The sequence below is a fragment of the Chelonia mydas genome, chromosome 8 (assembly GCF_015237465.2).
Source record: "Chelonia mydas isolate rCheMyd1 chromosome 8, rCheMyd1.pri.v2, whole genome shotgun sequence".
Lineage (NCBI taxonomy): Eukaryota > Metazoa > Chordata > Testudines > Cheloniidae > Chelonia > Chelonia mydas.
The window spans coordinates 42,994,200-43,015,696 of NC_057854.1; the positions used below are offsets into that span (position 1 = coordinate 42,994,200).

Genomic DNA, 21,497 nt, shown 5'->3' on the forward strand with positions numbered 1-21,497 from the left:
AAAAATGTTCATAAATATTAATTAAAAATGTATCTGTTCTGATGCACAAAATTAGACCATGATAAACGTGTCCTCTCAGATTATATAAAAAAACCACTACTAGTGGCTGGTGCTGCATCAGGTGCGTGTTGAAAGGTAGAGAATTGTTACATTTTAGTGTCTTTATAGTTTTACGTCTAGTTGACTAAGGAATTATTTGTGTGTGTGAGAATTCCTCATTATTATCTTCATATGGTAGCTAAAAGGTGTGACTGGTTGGTTGGTTGAGCCCTACCTTGGTAGCTTGGCCATCAACCATAGGCTTTCGTAGTCTATAGGCCCAGATTCAAGGTGAAAAGTTGTGAGGACAATCTTGTACAGTGAGTTCCGTGAGGACACACTTTTGAAATTTTTGAACATTAGCCCCATGTCTGTATCTGTGTTTACTATATATATGTCATCCCTTTGTCTTCAGCTCAGCCTATTATACCTTGCGTGCTTGAGTTTTGATTCAGTGATAAGGATAATAACCTGTCTGACTCTTTCATTTTGTGTTCTTAATTAGTATTCCTTCGTTTTAAGTTTTTTCAGCATTTGGGTACCGTTCAGTATTTGTGTACATGTTTACAGTAAAAGATTTCAAGTGTAGATAAGCTACTTATTTTACAGCAGAATATTTCAAGTGTGGATAGGCTACATATTGACCAGATAGATCACTATGAAGAGGAGATCTGAAAGTGATGCAAGCAAGAGATGTAGAAAACAACTGAGTGAAGCAGCAGCTAAGAGCTCAAAGCCAATAACTTCATTTCTCAAACCACTGGAAAACACCTTACCCAACAATGCTACAGATAATGAAAACTCCGCAACTGCAACAGGTGATATTTGAATGCCAATACCTGAACATGAGGACAGTAGTCAAGGAGGAGATGTGCCAACAGCAGCAGAAGATCCTATGTACAATCAAGAAACTCAACAGCAACAGGAAGATGTAGATCTTACACAGCAAGAGCAATTCATGAGTACTACAGGTTTGACTGTGACTGACACTGGAATTACTGAAAAGAGCAATGCTGCCCAAATTCAAAACAACTAATTTTAAGAAAAGATTGCAATTCCAAGTAACATTCTACAAGATGCTGATAATTATGCTTTCCCTACTCGTCTGCTGACAAAAACTCTTCCAAATGGTGAGACCTGTAAAAGAGACTGGTTATGCTGGAGTACGGAAAAACAATCTCTGTACTGTACACCCTGCTTCATTTTGAACAAAAGTGCTTCAAATGCATCAGTTCTCTCTGATCAATCAGGATGGAGCATCAACAGAGATTGGAGGAAGTTGAAAGACTGAATACCATCACATGAGAGTTCGTCACACAAAAATCTGTGTTGCATGGAAATCAGCCAGTAGGGCAGCATCAGCTGAAAGTTCAGTTGAGAATTTACTCTTGACTGAACTCTACAGAAACTAATAACTGGAAAAAACTTCTTGAGTGCACCCTGAATGTCATCCTTTTTCTTTCTGAGTGGGGATTGGCTTTCTTTGGTTCCAGTCAACGTACTGGTGATCGTGCAAATAGAAACTTTCTAGACATAGTTGAGCTCCTCAGAAAATATGACCCACTTTTATCAGAGCACGTTAAACGTGTTCAAGAATCGCAAGAGAGTCAAAAGAGCATACAAATCCATTATCTCTCCACACGCATACAAAACGAGTTTATTGAGCTATGTGGGTCATTCATACAAACAACAATTCTTGATGAAATTCAAAATGCCAAGTATTTTTCAAACATTGTTGACGCAACTCCAGATTGTTCTCACAAGGAACAGACTACTATGGTTATTCGATATGTTAAGATTGTAGACAGCTCAAAATTTTCAGTTTTCAGTTGAAGAAAGGTTTGTTTGATAATTTCATGAGAAAAACTGGAAAAGAAATTGCTGCTTGAGTATAGCAATTCTAGAAGGTTTTAAGATAGATTTTCAAGTCTGCATTGGTTAAGCCTATGACAATGGATCTAATATGGCTGGGAAGTACAAAGGTGTACAAGCAGTTCTGCTTGAGCATAATTTGAACTATTTTCTCCAGCTGTAGAAACCACACACTAAACCTTGTAGGTGTTGCATGATTCAGCACAGTCAAGGAGGCAATTACTTACTTTGGAACTGTTTAGCAAATGTTCAATCTTTTCAGTAGCAGTCCACAAAGGTGGGAAATTCTGAAACAATATCTTCCTGTTTCACTGCATGGGATGGCCAAAACTAGATGGCCTGCACAGATTGATGGTGTTCAACCAGTTGCACAGCATTTAAATTCAATGAGAAAGGCTTTAAGTGAGCTGGACTCTCTCAATCTCACTGCACAGGCTCAAACTGAACTTCAGTCTATTCAGAAGCACATGTTCAAATTTGAATGCATTCTGATGTCATCTTTGTGGATGAAGCTACTAATCTGGTAATTGAAACACGCAATGCTACACTTGATGTTGAGAGGGATAACACTGAAAGTCTTATCAATGACATTCAACAGATTCGTGAACAATGGAATGAGATCCTGAGTCCAAATTAGTAGCACAGAAATTGACATTTCATCTGAGTTCTCCACCAATCGCAACTGACCTACTGAATCTGATGCCGAGCAGCATTATAGGATCAAGGTCTTCCTTGTCATCATTGACTCTATTCAATCAGGTCTTACAGGTCCATTTGAGTCACTGCGACTAATTTGTACCCTTTTGGGGTTTTTTTGGTAGTTCAACAGACTGAGAAACGAAGATCTACTTTCTGCAGCTGAACAATTTCAGCAAAGAGTACAACAAAGAAATCTCAAAAGATCTCAGTAATGAGGTCATCTTCCTTAAACGAATATATTCCATGAATTGGAATTTAAATTGGATTGCAAGCCAAAGGAATTGCTTCAAGAAATACTCGAACTTGGGCTCTCTGGGGTTTCCTAATATTACAATTGAATTGCGTATTTGTCAGTTTGCCTGTATCAGTGACTTCAGCTGTACGCACCTTCAACCTGTTGAAAAAGGTAAAGAACTATCACTATTGAACTATGGGACAAGAGCATTTGAATGGGCTCGCCATGCTTAATATCAACTGTGATATTGCATGAAAGCTAGATTTTTTCCTGAATAATTAGTGCATTTGCACAGAAAAAGGCTAGAAAAGTATTTGTTAAACAAAAAAATATTCAAATTATGTCTCACTTTTTTTGGTGCCTTATTTTGTTTTCATGTGTCGTCATTTTTTATTTTTATTATAGATTGGGGCCTCAAAAGCTGGAAGTGGCCCAGGCCTCTCTGGACCTCTGAGAGGGCTTGGCGGCCATACTGGGTAAAACCAAAGGTCCATCTAGCCCAGTATCCTGTCTTCTGACAGTGGTCAATACCAGGTGCTCCAGAGGGAATGAACATAACAGGTAATCTATCATCGAGTGATCCATCCCCTGTTGCCCCTTCCCTGCTTCTGGCAAACAGAAGCTAGGAACACCATCCCTGCTCATCTTGGCTAATAGCCATTGATGGTCCTATCCTCCATGAATTTATCAAGTTCTTTTTTGAAACTTGTTATGGTCTTGGCCTTCACAACATCCTCTAGCAAAGAGTTCTATGGGTTGACTGCACATTGTATGAAAAAAACACTTCCTTTTCTTTGTTTTAAACCTGCTGCATATTAATTTCATTTGGTGACCCCTAGTTCTTGTGTTATGAGGAGTAAACAACACTTCCTTGTTTACTTTCTCCACACCAGTCATGATTTTATAGACCTCTATCATATCCCCCCTTAGCCTCTTTTCCAAGCTGAAAACTCCTAGTCTTATTAATCTCTCCTCATATGGAAGCTGTTCCATACTCCTAATAATTTTTGTTGCCCTTTTCTGAACCTTTTCCAATTCCAGTGTATCTTTTTTGAGATGGGGTGACCAGATCTGCACATAGTATTCAAGATGTGGGTGTACCATGGATTGATATAGGGGCAATATGATATTGTCTGTCTTATTATCTATCCCTTTCTTAACCATTCCCAACATTTTGTTAGCTATTTTGACTGCCGCTGCACACTGAGTGGATGTTTTCACAGAACTATATCCCCAATATCTCCGAGTGGTAACAGCTAATTTAGACCCCATCATTTTATATGTATAGTTGGGATTATGTTTTCCAATGTGCATTACATTGCATTTATCAATACTGAATTTCGTCTGCCATTTTGTTGCCCAGTCACACAGTTTTGAGAGATCCTTTAGTAGCTCCTTACAGTTTGCTTGGGACTTAGCTATCTTGAGTAGTTTTGTATCATCTGCAAATTTTGCCACCTCACTATTACTCCTTTTTCTAGATCATTTATGAATATGTTGAAAAGGACTGATCCCAGTACAGACCCCTGGGGGACACCACTATTTACCGCTCTCCATTCTGAAAACTGACTATTTATTCCTACCTTTTGTTTCCTGTCTTTTAACCAGTTACCCATCCATGAGGGGACCTTCCCTCTTATCCCATGACAGCTTACTTTGCTTAAGGGCCTTTGGTGAGGAACCTTGTCAGAGGCTTTCTGAAAATCTAGGAACACTATATCCACTGGATCCCTTTGTCCACATGCTTGTTGACCCCCTCAAAGAATTCTAGTAGATTGGTGAGGCATGATTTCCCTTTAAAAAAACATGTTGACTCTTCCCCAACAAATTATGTTCATCTATCTGTCTGACAGTTTTGTTCTTTACTATAGTTTCAACCAGTTTGCCCGGTACTGAACTCAGGCTTACTGGCCTGTAACTGCCAGGATCACCTCCAGAGCCCCTTTTTAAAAATTGGTGTCACATTAGCTATGCTCGTCATTTGGTACAGAAGCTGATTTAAATGATAGGTTACAAACTACAGTTAGTAGTTCTGCAATTTCACATTTGAGTTCCTTCAGTACTCTTGGGTGAATACCATCTGGTCCTGGTGACTTATTACTGTTGGGTTTATAAATTTGTTCCAAAACCTCCTTGAATGATACCTCAGTCTGGGACAGTTCCTCAGATTTGTCACCTAAAACGAAGGGCTCAGGTTTGGAAATCTCCCTCACACCCTCAGGCGTGAAGCCAATGCAAAGAATTCCTTTAGTTATCATCCTTGAGTACTCCTTTAGCATCTCAATCGTCCCCACTGTTTTTTTTAGCAGGCTTCCTGCTTCTGATGTTCGTAAAAAAAAATTTGATATTAATTTTTGAGTCTTTGACTAGCTATTCTTCAAATTCTTTTTTGACCCTCCTAATTATATTTTTACACTTCATTTACCAGAGTTTATGCTCCTTTCTATTTTCCTCACTAGGATTTTTTAAAGGATGCCTTTTTGCCTCTCATTGCTTCTTTTACTTCATTGTTAAGCCACAGTGGCACTATTTTAGCTCTCTTACTAGGTTTTTTAATTTGGGTTATACATGTAAGTTGAGCCTCTGTTATGATGTCTTCAAAAAGTTTCCATGCAGCTTGCAGAGATTTCACTTTTGGGGTTGTACCTTTTAATTTCTGTTTAACTAACTTCCTCATTTTTGTGTAGTCTCCCTTTCTGAAATTAAATGCTACAGTATTGGGCTGCTGTGGTGTTTTCCCTGCCACAAGGATGTTAAATTTAATTACATCATGGTCACTATTACCAAGGGGCTCAACTATATTATCTCTTGAACCAGAGCCTGTGCTCTACTTACGACTAAATCAAGAATTGCCTCTCCCCTTGTGGGTTCCAGGACTAGCTGCTCCAAGAAGCCGTTATTTAAGGTGTCAAGAAACTTTATCTCTGCATCCCATCTTGAAGTGATAAATTAAAAATAAAGAGTTTTTTCAGAGTGGCCTACAAGGACTTAATTTTGCAATGTCCAGAGTAGTCACTTCAGGCTGTTCTCCTCCTCCTAGAGGAAAGTCACATGCTACTGGACTTGAGGCCTTCCTGTAGCGAACAGCTTGAGGCAGTGTCGCTCATCAGACCTCACATGCAAAGGGTGGAGTTGTGCCACATGTGCATGACAAACAAATGAAAACTGTTAGTGCAGGAAGTGGTATTGCGGGCACAAATCGGTATTACTACACCAACACTCCACCATGGCCTAGGACACACCATGCTACTGGACATGGCTGCCTTGCACATCTGACATTTCTTTTAACCCCTGGTTGTCCTCTCTGGTTTTTGAAGTTGGGGGTCAGCAGTGAAGGGAGAATATAAAGTATGTGGCAGCAGCACACACAGTACAAACTACAAGAATCAGGTTGTCCCCACTCGAAAGCACTGCAGCTGAACTAACTTTGCTCATCCTGGTAGTGAGTTAATGCGGAAGAGAAATATTTAAATGGCCACATATTCAGAAGTTAACCCACTGGGATTCTATCCTGCCATGTCACACTTACGCCCCTGCTCAGTTTGACGATATAGGTCACACATACAATAGGATCATTCAAAAGCTTCACTGTCGAATCTATTGTTTTCATTAAGGGCAGTTTTCAGAGTCCTGTCCCCTCATCCCTAAAAGAGCCATGGTACAGGAGTTAAAAATAATTTAATCGTTCAGCCTCAAAAAGGTTAGCGGTATCTCAGACTATGCCTACGCTGCATTTTAAAACCCCTGGCAGTGAGTCTCAGAGCCTGGGTTAATGCTACAGCACTAAAAACAGCTATGTAGACATTCAGGCTCGGGCTCTGAAGCTTGGGGAGCGGGATGAGTTTCAGAACTGAGGCCCGAACGTCTACATACCTGTTTTTAGTGCCGAAGTGCAACCCTAAGTCTGAAGAGCTGGACTCTGAGTTGCTGCCGCAGGTTTTAAAACGTAGTTAGACATACACTAAGTATATTGGTGGGATCAAACTATGAATTAGGCTTGCCCAAAATAACAGACTGACAGAGCAATCATGTGAAGAAGTTCTAGTTCACAGCAGCAGAGTTATCCAAGCACTTTTCAATCAAAGCAATTTCTAGGAAGCAGGTGCAGCTCCACATTCCACAGGCAGATGGTGCCTTGGCAAAGGTCAAATTTGAGTTAACATTTCAGAACATAGACAAAAAACCAGCAGTTTCACAAAAGCTCGGGTTCCAGGTTTATTAAGTAAAGTTAACTGAACTGTTTTTGTTCTGCGGAGATTCCTTTTGACCTCACCCAAAGGGGTAGCAGTGTTGCACAGAATCACGGCTGGACTGTGATAACCCAAATACAACTTTGGCTCATCTCACTGCTGACACATGTGGAATGACTTGGGCATTATTACATGCTGTGCCTGTTTGAGGCAGGTACATGTACAGATCAACACAAGTTGCAAATGATAGTTTACAACCTGTCAAAACAAAGCAGGGCATTAAGCAAATGCACTGCCATGAGAAGACATACGAAAAAAATTACAGACTTGCTAATACACAATAAGTTCAGGAGATGCAAAAAAAGAAAAACCTCAAACACAAAAATGTCAAGAGGAAAACAATTTCAGACACAGTCTGTTCTAATTAAAACCCAGTTGTAATTTAATTTGAAATTCCCTTCAAAATGGGAAATGTACAGTAATGTAATTTAACGGAAACCAGGCTTCCTGTGGAGAGGTGTGTTCAAAAACACTGATGCACAAATAGGTTCAGAATTCAAAGCAAAATGTCCCTGGGCATCAGTGGACTTGACTCTTGGAGCCAGAGCAAAGCAATTCATTACACTAGTTGCACTAGAGAGCCTACTGCTGGTCCTTGTTATAATAGCACGTAGGATTCCAGAAGCAGACAGAAGGCAGCACACAAAATTCTGGTTACTGTGGAAAAACGCCACAGGCCAGATCTCCCTGGGACTGACTGAAATAAAACAGCTAGTTACAGTAACCTGGCCTCAGTTCTTCAGCGTTAGTGTAATGTTCTGCAAGATTCTTCAGTTCTTAGCTCACTCCTTTTTCAGCCTGAGTTGTTTCTGTCTTGTGCCTGAGGACAAGCAAAATTGGCCATGCCAAATTATCCAAAAAACACAAGGGACAGGACCAAGAAAACTAGCTGAACCTGTAGCTGGCTTTCAAATCCTCCATTTCCAAATATCTGAGTTACAGATCAGAACTTTATCTACAAAAGAAATAACAAAAAAGAAAAAAATGGCACCATCCACACACACACACAAAAATCTTACAACACAGCCTTGTAAAAATGGTTAGCAATGAGAGCTCAGTCACAAAACAAAGGATTCTAGCTCTTCAAAGGTCAGAGGAAACAAAGCTAAAAATTACTATTCCACGTTCTCTTAATAAGTTAAACTGACCTTCCTTCCCACATGTCTACAAAAAGGCAGAGTAATCTACAAGCAAGAGGGGAAAATAGGCTACCAAAAATAAAAAAGGGAGAGGAGAGGAAAGAGCATGCGCAAGAGAGCGAGCGCACAGTCTGTGGTCATCAGGGCTCAGATGGGGCTGAGTTCCTTTTAGGGGTTTAAAAGATGCAGAACAGTTCCTTAAAGTTTTCCAGTCTTCAGCAGTTCATTCAACACCGTAGCCATAAAAACCTCAAGTGTGTATCGGAAGAGAGATTCTTTCAGGCAGACCCACTGGCATTGTGAGGGCTGCTCAGTTTGTTTTAATCCTCAATGATTATGGGTTCATCATTCATGGGCTGTCGTAACTGGACTGCCTGGACTGGCTGGAGGATAATGGGCTTGTAAGGGCGTCTGGCGGCTCGCTTCGCTTCAGAAGATGAAAGCAGCTTGCGAATTTTCCTACAGACAGTGAAAATAAAAAGGAGTTTGTCACAAAAGCAGAAAATCCTGGGCATTTCTTTGCCATAATTACACAGGCCCAAGCCCAAGAATGGGTAATATTCAATCCCGTGTTTGTAAGAGCTTTCCTATGTGTAAAAATGTCATTACCTGGATATTTGATATCTTGTGCTCTTCTAGAGCTAGAAAGAAGAGGTGAAAACCTGATCAACTCCAACAGAAGCTTTGCCATTGACTACAATGGAGCCAAGGAATTTATTCCATTGGAAAAAGGAGATTCCCACATTTTTACGTACAGAAATGTTTTTGTAAAGTTGGTCACAAACACTCATTTTCTTCCTAAAATATTCAAATTGAAGTTTTCATTCCAAATCAGTACTTTTTATTTAGTATTCAAAATCTGGTATTTCTGAAGTTTCACTTTTGTTTTTCTCCACATTCTCCCCTTCTGGCCATGGAATACAACAGCACGAATTTTACAGAAAGAGCTTCCATTGAAGATGACCCCCTGCCTCAGCTGCCCCCACAATCAGGTGCTTCCACAAGGCAGCAGATTTGATGCCCACGTGGAGAGCCTGACAGAACCACCCAAGGATATTTTCCTTTCCACCTCTCCTCCCCTTTGGTAAACCCTCATGTTTTCAGGAAGCCTGAACTGTAATCACCTTGGACCACTGGGTCCTGGTGCTTGTGAAGAAGCAGTATTCTATTCAGTTCCAGTCCCTTCATACCCCTTCTCCTCCTACCTTCCCTGTTCTCTCTCAGGGACCCTCACAAGATACTGTTAAAACAAGAAATGGACTGCCTTCTGTGATGCAGCAGGGAGGGGGGAGTGTTGACCTGGGAATGTGGCAGAGGAGTTTCACTGGGGATGGGATACCTGAGAGCATGTAACCTGAGCCAGGAGGCGGATGGTGAAGGTAACACCTCTGCCGGGGAAACTGGACAAAGGCTAGAGGAGAGAGCCTGCTGGAAGAGTTTTTCGTTTCAGTTTTGTGCTGGCTGGTCGAACGCAGGGAACCCCAAGGCTGGGGTCTAAGCTCCCTGACCCCCAGAAGGACTTGACTGAGTGGTCCTGGTTGTACCAACAAGCTCTGTTTTAGACTGTGTTCCTATTGTCCAATAAACCTTCCGTTTTACTGGCTGGCTGAGAGTCACAGTGAATCCCAGGAAGAGGGGTGCGGGGCCCGGACTCCCCCACACTCTGTGACACCTTCAACACCTGAGAGCAGTGGAGGAGGTGCCCAGAGAGTTCAGGGTCAGGGGATTTTATTCTAGTTATTTTCTCCGTGACAACTGATGGGAGAGGTGGGATCTACTGCACCCTGTGGACGGCACTTCCTGCAGTAAGTGACTGGGGAGCAGTAAAACAAAGGGGGATTGACGGGGAACAGGTGTGCTGAAGATTCAGAGAGATGGTTTCAGGGGGCAATTAACCCCTTCGAGTGTGTAACCAGAGAGAAGGACTTCTGCAGTAACAGGGTCCCACTGGGGATTGCAGCGAGCGGTCCCAGGGGCGGAAGAGTCTGCAGTTCAACCCTGGCAAAGAGGTGGTGACCTCAAGAAGGGCTGGCACCCTAGGGGTTCTTCCTGGAAACTGTGGAAAGCTGAGAGCACGGGCCAGCGAGTAGCCAGCAGGGAGAGTATGCTGAACGCCTTAAGAGCAACCTGGTGGAGCTGTGCAGGAGGAGGGGGCTGCGCACTGGGAGGTCCATCAAGGAACAGCTGATTGCCCAGTTGGAGGAGAAGGATCTTGGATGACCCGATCCCTGTTCCTGAGGGAAGCTGCTCGGAGGATGCAGTGTGGGCTCCGGGGCCTGACCGGGCTGGGAGGGGTCAGACTGCTGCCAAGGACATCCTGAGACCCTTCCTACCTATGCCTAGGGGAGGGGTTGGGGGAAGCCCAGCAAATACTGAGGGCACCCTGACCCCTGCAGCCAGCAGGGGATCCTCCCGGCAGAGCTCCCCATCCCTGGACCGGAGGCGGCTGGAATGGGAGAGGGAGATGAAAATGAGGGAGCTGGAGGATTATGAAAAGCAGCAGCAGCATGAGGAGAAGCAACGGCAACATGAGCTGGAGGAGGAGGAGAAGGAGAAGCAGTGTCAGCATGAGCTGGAGTTAGTGAGGCTGAGGAGCAGTGGGGCCCTGGCTGTGGTGAGTGAGGGGGGGACCCAAGACTGCAAGGAGCTTGGTGAGTGCTTCCTGGCCCAGCGTAAGGAGGGGGAGGACATAGATAGCTTCCTGACGGCCTTTGAGAATGCCTGCGAGATGCACAGGGTTGACCCTGCAGACAGGCTCCAGTTCTCACCCCCTTACAGGACCCCAAAGCCGTGGAGATGTACAGCCAAATGAAAGGGGCAGAGGCAGGGGACTACGAACTATTCAAAAAGGCCCTGCTCAGTGAGTTTGGGCTGACTCCCAAGATGGACCAGAAAAGGTTCCGGAGTCAGCGTAAAACCCCTGAGGTCACATACCTACAACTGGTCAACTGGATGCAGGGATATGCCCACAAATGGACAGCTGGGGCCCAGCTAAAGAGGACCTGCTTGACCTATTTGTACTAGAGCAACTGTATGAACAGTGTCCATCCGACCTGAGGCTATGATTGGTGGACAAAAAGCCAGAGAACCCGCAGCACGCAGGGCAGCTGGCCAACGAGTTTGTGAACAGTCGGACAGGGGGTAGCAGGGAGGAGTCCCAAAAGAACAGGCCCACCACGATGCAGAGAGTCACCATAGGGCCTCTGAGCTGGGAAATATGGAGAACCCCCTCCAAAGGGGAACGCCTGGCATCAGGACCATCCGACCCACTCGAGGGGACCAACGGGACATGAGCTGCTCTCACTGTGTCCACAGAGGCCACATACAGAGCCAGTGTCCCAGGCTCAAGGACAGACTGAGCAGACCCAACCTACCCAGGGTTAACAGGGTAGGGACCCAGCCAGATGAGGGGCAGACGGCCCGGGCAAAGGGGGCTGACAGCTTATCACCTGCTCAGGAGGGAAGAGTACCCCAGGCCAGCTCCTCTGGAGGGCTGGATGCTCCAGACTCAGGGTTCTCGGTTTACAGGGTGGGCGCGGGGCTGTCTCTCTGGAGAGAGTGCCTTGTTCCCCTGGAGGTGGATGGGAGGAAGGTCAATGGATACTGGGATACGGGTGCGGAGATGATGCAGGCCCGACCCGAGGTGGTGGCCCTAGATCGGGTGGTGCCCGGCACCTACCTGACCCTGACGGGGGTGGGTGGGACCCCATTCAAGGTGCCCGTGGCAGGGGTACAGCCGAATAGGGTTCCCCAAGGAAGTCTTGACAGACCAAGGGTCCAACTTCATGTCGGCCCTGCTCCAGTGCTTGTGGGAGAAATGGGGGGCCAAGGAGGGCCCCAAGGATGTGGGGGTGCACCACCATTTGCCCACTGAGGTGCTGATGGGGGGGACCTAGAGGACTGGCCAAGCAACCCCCAGAATGCCCTGGCCGTGACCCATAGCCAGAGCTGGCGAGGGGCACTACGCCCTGACCTCGGGAAGGGTACCACACCGGAGGTGCAGGACCCTACCCTGGTGAGAAGGGAGTGCCCAGGGACAAGGCTCACAGAGGCTGCAGCTTCAGACCCGGCCAGTGAGAGTGAGCAGGCCCCCATCCCTTCCACACTGCTGAGTTCCAGGCCGAGTTGCAGAAAGATCCTTCCTTGCAGAAGCTAAGGGAACTGTCCGACCTCAGTGTGGTACAGACCATGGGGAGAGGTTGCCAGGAGAGGTTCCTGTGAGAGAAGGGGATCCTGTACTGAGAATGGGCTCCCCCAATGGACATGGAGCCCTGTGGGATCAGGAGGCAGCTGGTGGTCCCCCAGAAGTATCGCCGCAAGCTACTGTACCTGGCCCATGACATCCCCCTCTCAGGGCACCAGGGAATCCGGCGCACCCGGCAGAGGCTGCTGCAGAACTTTTACTGGCCCGGGGTCTTTACCACTGTCCAGCAGTATTGCCGATCCTGTGACCCCTGTGAGAGGGTTGGGAAGGCCCGGGACAAGGGGAAAGAAGCTTTGAGACCTTTGCCCATCATACAGGAGCCTTTCCAGAAGGTGGCCATGGACATAGTGGGGCCTCTCAGCAAGACGACCTGGTTGGGGAAGAAATACATTCTGGTGGTGGTAGATATCGCCACCCGCTACATCGAGGCAGTGCCCTTAGCTTCCATTGAAGCAGACACTGTGGCAGATGCGTTCCTGACCGTTTTCAGCCGAATAGGGTTCCCCAAGGAACTCTTGACAGACCAAGGGTCCAACTTCATGTTGGCCCTGCTCCAGTGCTTGTGGGAGAAATGTGGGATCCGGCACAACTGGGCCTCAGCATATCGCCCCCAGTCCAATGCGCTGGTGGAGAGGTTCAATGGAACTCTAAAGATGATGCTGAAAACCTTTATGAACCAGCACCCACAGGATTGGGACAAGTACTTACCTCACCTGCTGTTCGCGTACAGGGAGGTACCCCAGGAGTCTACCAGATTTTCGCCTTTCAAACTGTTATATGGAAGGAGAGTAAGGGGGCCCCTGGACCTGATGAGAGATGAATGGGAGGGGAAGACCACTCCCGATGGAGAGTCAGTGGTGGGGTATGTCCTGATCTTCTGAGAGAGACTTGCTGAACTCATGGGCCTGGCCAGGGAGAATCTGGCCAGAGCCCAGAAGAAGCAGGTGGTCTGGTATGACCGCATGGCATGGTGATGGTTCTCATTCCCATGAGGAAAAACAAACTACGGGACACCTGGGAAGGCCCATTCAAAGTTGTCAGGCAGCTAAACGAGGTAAACTATGTAGTGGAGCTGTCTAACCAGGCACACCACCGCCGGGTATACCATGTGAATATGATGAAGCCATATTATGACAGGAGGAATGTGGTGTTGGCCATGTGTGGACATTGGAAGGAGCAGGACTCTTTAGTAGACCTATTCCCTGGGACCCGAGCTGGCTCCCCCCTGGAAACAATTCCCCTCTCAGATCAACTAATCCCTGCCTAGCAAGCTGAGATCAGAGGGGTGCTGCAACTGTACCGACAGCTGTTTTCCAACCAGCCTGGACACACTAATCTGACTATCCACCGGGTGGAAACAGGATCACATTCCCCTATAAGATGCTTCCCCTTCCGAGTCACAGGGAAAACTTCTTAGGACCTGAAAAGAGAAGTCAGAGACATGCTGGCTTTGGGGGTGATCCAGCCATCTGCCAGCCCTTGGGCCTTTCCGGTGATGCTGGTCCCCAAAAAGGACAGGTCGATCCGGTTCTGTGTGGACTATCGGAAGCTCAATGCCATCACTGTATCTGATGCCTACCCCATACCCAGGCCTGACGAACTCCTAGACAAATTGGGAGGAGCTCGGTACCTTACCACCATGGATCTTACAAAGGGCTACTGGCAAGTGCCGCTGGATGCAGATGCCAGGCTGAAATCGGCCTTTATCACCCCTCTGGGGCTCTATGCATTCCTGACCCTGCCTTTCGGCCTCAAGGGGGTGCCAGCCACCTTCCAGTGCCTGGTGGATCAGCTACTAAGGGGGATGGAGAGTTTTTCCGTGGTGTATATTGATGACATCTGTGTCTTTAGCCAGACCTGGGAGGACCATGTGTCCCAGGTTAGACAAGTGCTGGACCAACTCCAGGACGCGGGGCTGACCGTAAAAGCTGAGAAGTGCAAGGTGGGGATGGCTGAAGTGTCTTACCTGGGCCACTGGGTGGGAGCAGCTGCCTAAAGCCAGAACCAGCCAAAGTGGAGGTAATCAGAGACTGGCCCGCCCCCCAAACCAAAAAGCAGGTCCAAGCCTTTATTGGGATGGCCGGGTACTATCGGAGATTCGTGCCCCACTTTAGCACCATAGCCGCCCCCATCATTGGACTCTGCAAGAAGGGGAAGCCAGACAAGGTGGTCTGGACTGAGGTGTGTCAGGAGGCTCTCCGGTCGCTGAAGGAAGCTCTGGTCAGTGGCCCAGTTCTGGCAAACCCAGACTTTGACAAGCCCTTTATGGTGTTCACCGACACCTCAGACACGGGAGTGGGGGCAGTGTTAATGCAGGATGATGAAAAGGGGGAGACACACCCCATCGTGTACCTGAGCAAGAAGTTGCTACCCCAAGAGCAACACTACGCAGCCATTGAGAAGGAATGCCTGGCCATGGTGTGGGCCTTTAAGAAACTAGACCCATATCTATTTGGGCGACACTTCACTGTGTACACTGATCACTCTCCCCTGACCTGGCTACATCAGATGAAAGGAGCCAACACCAAGCTCCTGAGGTGGAGCCTGCTCCTGCAGGATTATGATATGGATGTGGTCCATGTGAAGGGAAGTGCCAACATGATAGCGGATGCGTTGTCCTGGAGAGGGGGCTCTGAACTTCCCCAGGTCACTGGTCAGAGTGACCCTGCTCAGTTCAGTCTCGAAGGGGGGAGCAATGTGACACTGTAGGGAGCGGCGTGGTGTGACGCAGCAGGGACGGGGGAGTGTTGACCTGGGAATGTGGCAGGGGAGTTTCACTGGGCTAAGATACCTGAGAGCCTGTCACCTGAGCCAGGAGGCGGATGGGGGAGGTAATACCTCTGCCCGGGAAACTGGACCAAGCCTAGAGGAGAGAGCCTGTTGGAGGAGTTTTTCGTTTCAGTTTTGTGCTGGCTGGTCGAACGCAGGGAACCCCAAGGCTGGGGTCTAAGCTCCCTGCCCCCCAGAAGGACTTGACTGAGTGGTCCTGGTTGTACCCACAAGCTCTGTTTTAGACTGTGTTCCTACTGTCCAATAAACCTTCTGTTTTACTGGCTGGCTGAGAGTCACGGTGAATCCCAGGAAGAGGGGTGCAGGGCCCGGACTCCCCCACACTCCGTGACACCTTCAACACCTGAGAGCAGAGGAGGAGATGCCCAGAGAGTTCAGAGTCAGGGGATTTTATTCCAGTTATTTTCTCATTCCAATGAAGAAAGGAGGCTGTCTTCAACATCTTAGATTCAACGGTTTCAAACTCAGGATGGTAATTCTAGCTTCCACAATTCCCCTAGACCAGTGGTTCTCAAACTTTTATACTGGTGACCCCTTTCACATAGCAAGCCTCTGAGTGCAACCCCCTCTTATAAATTAAAAACACTTTTTAATACATTTAACACCATTATAAATCCCGGAGGCGAAGCGGGGTTTGGGGTGGAGGCTGACTGCTCGTGACCTCCCATTTAATAACCTCACGACCTCCTGAGGGGTCCCAACCCCCAGTCTGAGAACCCCTGCCCTACACCCTCAAGACTGGTTTGTGGCTTTCTACCTGCAAAATGCCTATTTACAAGTATCCATTTAGCCAGTCCACAGGAAACTCCTCAGATTCCTGGTAGGAACATGTCACTCCCAGTACAGGTTCCTACACCCTTTGCTCTATCCACAGCACCAAGAATATTCACCAAAAGCTTGGCGATCATGGCAGTTCCTTAAAGAAGGCAGAGAACCCAGGTAAACCCTTGCCTCAACTACTGGCTGATTCAGGGAAGATCACCTCAGCAGGTGACCAAGTCAATCCAAGTAACGATAACACTCTTCACTTCATTGGGCCTCAAAGTCAACAGAGAAATCCACACCTGCTCCGATTCAAATCAACAGCATTCGTAGGAGCAGTGTTCAGTTCCAGGGAGAAGAAGGTTTCTAACCATCAGAGGAGTTAGCTTCTGAAAAAGCTTCCCAACAGGAGGAGGAGCAAACAGCCCAACTAGTTTTGAGATGGAGCTTGATAAATTTATGACCGGGATTATATAATGAGTTGCCTGTGACAGCAAGGGACTGGACTTGATGACCCAGGAGGTCTCTTCCAGTCCTAGGTCCCTATGAATCCACTTTCTGTCGAGTGCTGCGGTGGCACACAGTTGGCCAGGGATCCATTTTATTGAAACACCTTAGGCAGCTTCTTGGGTTTTTAAAAATGCAACACCAGGCCTGGTGAAGAGACTTTCTGAGCAGTCATACACATGGCATCAGTGTGCATGAACAGTGCTAGGGGTGATAAATGCAAAGCAGAAACCAAAAGGAGTTTGTCAGGCTCCCCAGTGAGAATCAATTGATTGGCATATATTCCCTACCTGGTTTCCTCAGTGGCCATATAAAACACATCATCCGGAGCATCAATCCAATTCATCCTCCTCCTTTTCACTGGAGGCATGGATCCACCACGAATTAATCGGACTTTTGTTGGGTATGATTTCCCATTGAGCAGCAAGTTTCGGCTTGGTCCCTAACAATATATAAAGAAGTAAAATTATGGACTGTAGCTAATCCATGGTGTCATGTGATAAACAATCAAACAAGAGGAGAGAAGGACTTAAAGCTGCCAAATCAGATATTAAAGTTCATTGCAAGTTCTCCCCCTCCTTCCCATGAGAGAATGTAAATTTCATGAAAAAGCAACAGGCCACTAGTACTAAAGATTGAGGTCCTCTTAAAATTACAATAGGACAGGATTGTAGTAAAAAAAGGAGAAACAAACTGTATGGCCAGTTAACCTACATTTGTACACAAATGGATCACATCGAGTTTGGAAGACTGAGTCAAGATGCAGCTCTCAGTCACACTACTGTAAATGTGGAATAATTCCATTAAATTTCAGAAGGAAATCTGGATTTACACCTAGTAAAATTTAAAAATCTGACTCTAAGGTTAAAAATCTGACTCAAGCTCTCACACTCACCTGCATCCCTTTTGCTTTAAGGATGTTCATTTTTAAGTAGGGCAATATATAGTTAAAAATTCTTTTAGGAAACCTAAAATAACAAACCTTAAGATGACTCCATGCATCTGAAGAAGTGAGGTTTTTACCCACAAAAGCTTATGCACAAATAAATCTGTTAGTCTTTAAGGTGCCACCGGACTCCTTGTTGTTTTTGTGGATACAGACTAACACGGCTACCCCGATACTTGAAACCTTAAGGTGATCATTAGAAGGTCTCACTGTGATATGTCTTATTCTGATGCCCCCATGTATACTGAACTCGCTTTATGAAGTTAGCCCCTGCCACTCCTTTGAAAATTATAGTTCTACCTTTATAAAGATGCAGGTGTGGGCATGCAAGGAATTAAACTACTCAAGTATAGTTGTCCTGAATCACTTGGGGTCCAGTTCTGCCACCTGTACTCACGATAAGTACTATTTAGAATAATCCCACAGAAATTAATAGCGCTCATAACGGACTGAAGTTGCAGAATCAGGCACTGAACGTTTGAGGTGTGCAAATTAGAACTGTCCAGAAAGTTTTTTTTTATAATGGTAAAGAAAATTTTGATGAAAGTGAAAATAAGTTTGTGAAAACTAAGATGTCCATGGAAAATTTTGATTCGGGGGGAAAAATTGGAATCCTGAAAAATTGTAGCCAAAAATCAAAAATTCTGATTAGGAAATTCAGCCCCAGTGCCTCATGGAAGAGTACATCTCCCATAAGGCATGATGATCACCCCTCTTGGAGAGGGGAGGTGGTGTATCATGGGAGTTCCTGGCCATGGTGCACCATGGGAGATGCAGTGTGACTGGGAAGCCCACCCTGTAACAGCAGAATGAAAACATAAAGCGCATAAATTACAACTCCCGAGAGGTACTCTGCTAGCATACCCAAGTTGAAATATTGGGCGAGGGGAAGGAATCTAAGGGTTCTTTTTGACAATTAAAATTTTCTGCAGAAACCAGATACTTTGTGAAAATTTCATTTAGTCAAAAACCCAATTTTCTCTCTCAAAAAAGTTTGACAATATAGTCTAGCAGCCCTAGTATAAATGCCATTGGCTGCTTTAGAGTTGGATGCATTTTCCTATTCTCCCTCAGACAATACAAGTCCATAAAAGAGCTAAATCCTTTTCTTTCTTAACTCCTTGAAAACTGGAGGCAGTTGCCACACTTATATTACATAAATGGCATAGACAATTTATTTTTTCTCAACGTTTTTCTGCCTCCTTTGTATTTCAGACAATTTCAGCACCAAAACAAGCCATCAAAATACTTTCAGAAATTCAGTTTTTACTTTTGTGCTGTGGGGAACAATGTTTGAAATATCGTGTTTCCAGATTTCTGAAGAAGAGTCCTTTTCATTTCTGCGTGAAGACTATTTTCTCCATTGTGTTAAGTGTCAGGAGAACGATGGCAGTGAAAGTTCTCGGAAATGCTTGGGCAAGAGTAGGAACTGGGTTTGGAGTCTAGCTTTTCTCTCCCCAAACAGAGCAATCACTTCAACTCTTACATCCTGAAACACGGACCTTTCATTTTCAGTAGAACATTTTATCACGCAAGCAGAGCAGTGAGACATTTCAGCATTTTTATCCCTGCGGGTGATGGGGGTTTGGCCATTTCTTATTTTTCTCCCACTACACTGTGAGTTTGTTTACACAGCAGACACAAACAAGTAGCCAGTCTCCTCTGCAGTAAGAGGTGAAACTGAATTCAATTAAAAATACAATTCACCACTACTTATCAAATGCTAATGTGACAAACAAAATGATCTGCTTCGTTATTACAACTAAAATAGAATCCTGGCCATAAGATATTATATTCTACCCAAGACAGAAGCATTAGATTTGATAATACTCAATCATTATTCAATAACTGTCATTCAGACCTGCTGCAGATTTACTAATTTCTGAGTGCCTCCATTCACACTAGTACATTGTGGCAACTTACCAAACAGGGCAAATTCCACTATAGTAATACCATGAAAGGGTGCTTTGTGGCAAAAATTCCAGGGTGCAAAATTCTTCCCACTGAAGAGGCCTAGAACAAGGACTATGTGCCATTAAATTCCATTTTGATGGCTTAAAGTGGCACTTCACCCTTGTGCTGGCCCTCTGAAAGGGGGTGAATTGGACCCCAGGAGCACTCCATGAAAAGCACTTTGCCAGAAACCCATAAATTAGACTGGCTATTTGTTTCTGTCGCCTGATAAAGCTCTCAGCATAATGGATGAAAGGCTAAAATGATTTTTTTACTTTTAAAAGCACACACATTCTCAGCAGACAACTTGCACACCAACTGTCTAAAAAATAAGAAACCATTTGCCAAACAAAAACCCTTCCGTCATGTCATCCCTTCTTCCTTCAATGAAACACACTCCACCTAAAACACATTTCAGGGCTTTGCTGTAAACAGCCACTCTCTTGACTTCTGTATGAGTGGACACACAAAGTGTTCCATTCAAAACAGAATTTCACTGATACAGATTGCACTGTGTCTTTTTTCATTTAAACACCCAGATCTGTTTTTCATACACAAAACTATCCTGGCTAATTGGAAGAAAAAAAAAAAAGTGATAACGTATGAATAACTGTGAATAGCAAAAGCAGAAAAAACTAGATCACCCTTTTAAAGCCTATCTAGAGAGTTATGGTTTGGGTTTTTCTTTCCCCTCCCCCCCCCGCTTTTTGGTTTAAATGAACATTCTCTTACCATTTGTCTGGTTTGTCCGTGGTTAGGCAGACCTAACAAACAGGAAAGAGAATAGAGCTCGTAAGACAGCAGTGATTTTCCAAGACAGAAAAAATACAAAATCAAACAAACACAACTATGTTTGCATTTGGGTTGATTTTATGATGTAGCCGTTTCCTACCACCCTAATCTTTTCCCTCCTTGAGGGATAACTGAGAAGACAGCATCCCTAACAACGCAATCTAAAAAACAAGGCCAAAAAGTTTAAATATGCTACCCACTTTATTCTCCATTCACTCATGCCTTACTAGACAATACATGGGAAACTACCACCAAAATCAAATCCCCTCTTTCAGATCTGGAAGCCCCTTCTTAATAGCTTGAGACCATCTCCAGTTTTCTGATTTTACGATGGACTTAAAGATAAGAATGGTATTGCACTATCAAGGAAGCAAAGAGTAAAATCTTTACTATCATCTGGGAAAATCCGAGGAGCTATTTTATCTCCTGGATGTACAATCAGATTTCATCTACTGAACTGCTCAGTCCATAAGAACCTGTCACAAGTAAAGACTTCCAATATCTTAGTTCTGACAGTCATAGAACTCAGCAATCTCTCCATCACACAAGGTGATACTCCAATAACACAAATATTACAGGCACAATGATCTGATATAGTAAATGGTAGTCTAGTAACATTATTAGATATTCCATCGCATTGCAAAAGGTCCATGTTTTAAGTGCAGAGCAAGTGTGTAAACTGAACCAGGGCTCTAAACAAACAGGAATATTACTGGACACATACAAGTATCAGTATGTAAGAGAATGAAGTCCTGGTACAGAGCTGCAGCAAAGGTATGGCAGAGAATGGCCTAGGTAACCTAATGCATCTTTTCCATGCCACCTTTTTACTACTTTATGGTCAGTTCAAATGATTTTTTTATTACCACCTATGTCAGTTAATTTGTGCCAGCATGCACATTCCCAAAACTTTAATCACATTTCATCAACTGCAATGCACATGAGCATCACTTGGCCCCTTTTTGGCTCAGAAAGGAACTGTTCTAGACACAAAGAAAATATGTATTATAAGCGGCAGCTACTAGTGCCTGCGCTAGCTGAAAAATGGATTTCCATTATAACCTTGCTTACACACACACACACACACACACACGAGCCTGAAATTTTCCTTGTTTGGTCTTTGACCAAAAGTGAACTTTTATTTCAAAATATATGGTTGAGCAAAGTCCCTGCTGCTATTTGAGAATTCGGCAACAATTCTCTCTCTCACACACATAGCACACAGCTCCTGTTTTAAAAGATTCTAACCATAATCCTCAGATAGATGCCTACGTCAAAACTGGCTACATCTGAAGATTCCTTTGTATAA

The 21,497-nt window shown here is 44.9% G+C and overlaps 1 protein-coding gene across 9 annotated transcripts in view; it reads right to left on the bottom strand.

Moving 5' to 3' along the window:
* Positions 1–7,047: 7,047 nt before the first annotated feature.
* MTA1 (metastasis associated 1) overlaps positions 7,048–21,497 on the bottom strand; it is a 150,608-nt gene continuing 136,158 nt past the window's right edge. For 7 of the 9 annotated variants that reach the window (XM_037906585.2, XM_043553030.1, XM_043553027.1 and 4 more), the window contains 3 exons: positions 20,129–20,160; positions 16,788–16,939; positions 7,048–8,693 (listed from right to left, as the gene is read on the bottom strand). In XM_037906585.2, the coding sequence (XP_037762513.1) occupies positions 8,555–8,693; positions 16,788–16,939; positions 20,129–20,160 (323 nt within the window). In that variant the 3' untranslated portion in view covers positions 7,048–8,554. Of the gene's footprint in view, positions 8,694–16,787; positions 16,940–20,128; positions 20,161–21,497 lie in introns of those variants that run through there. The other 2 variants (XM_043553031.1, XM_043553032.1) reach the window with 1 other exon arrangement.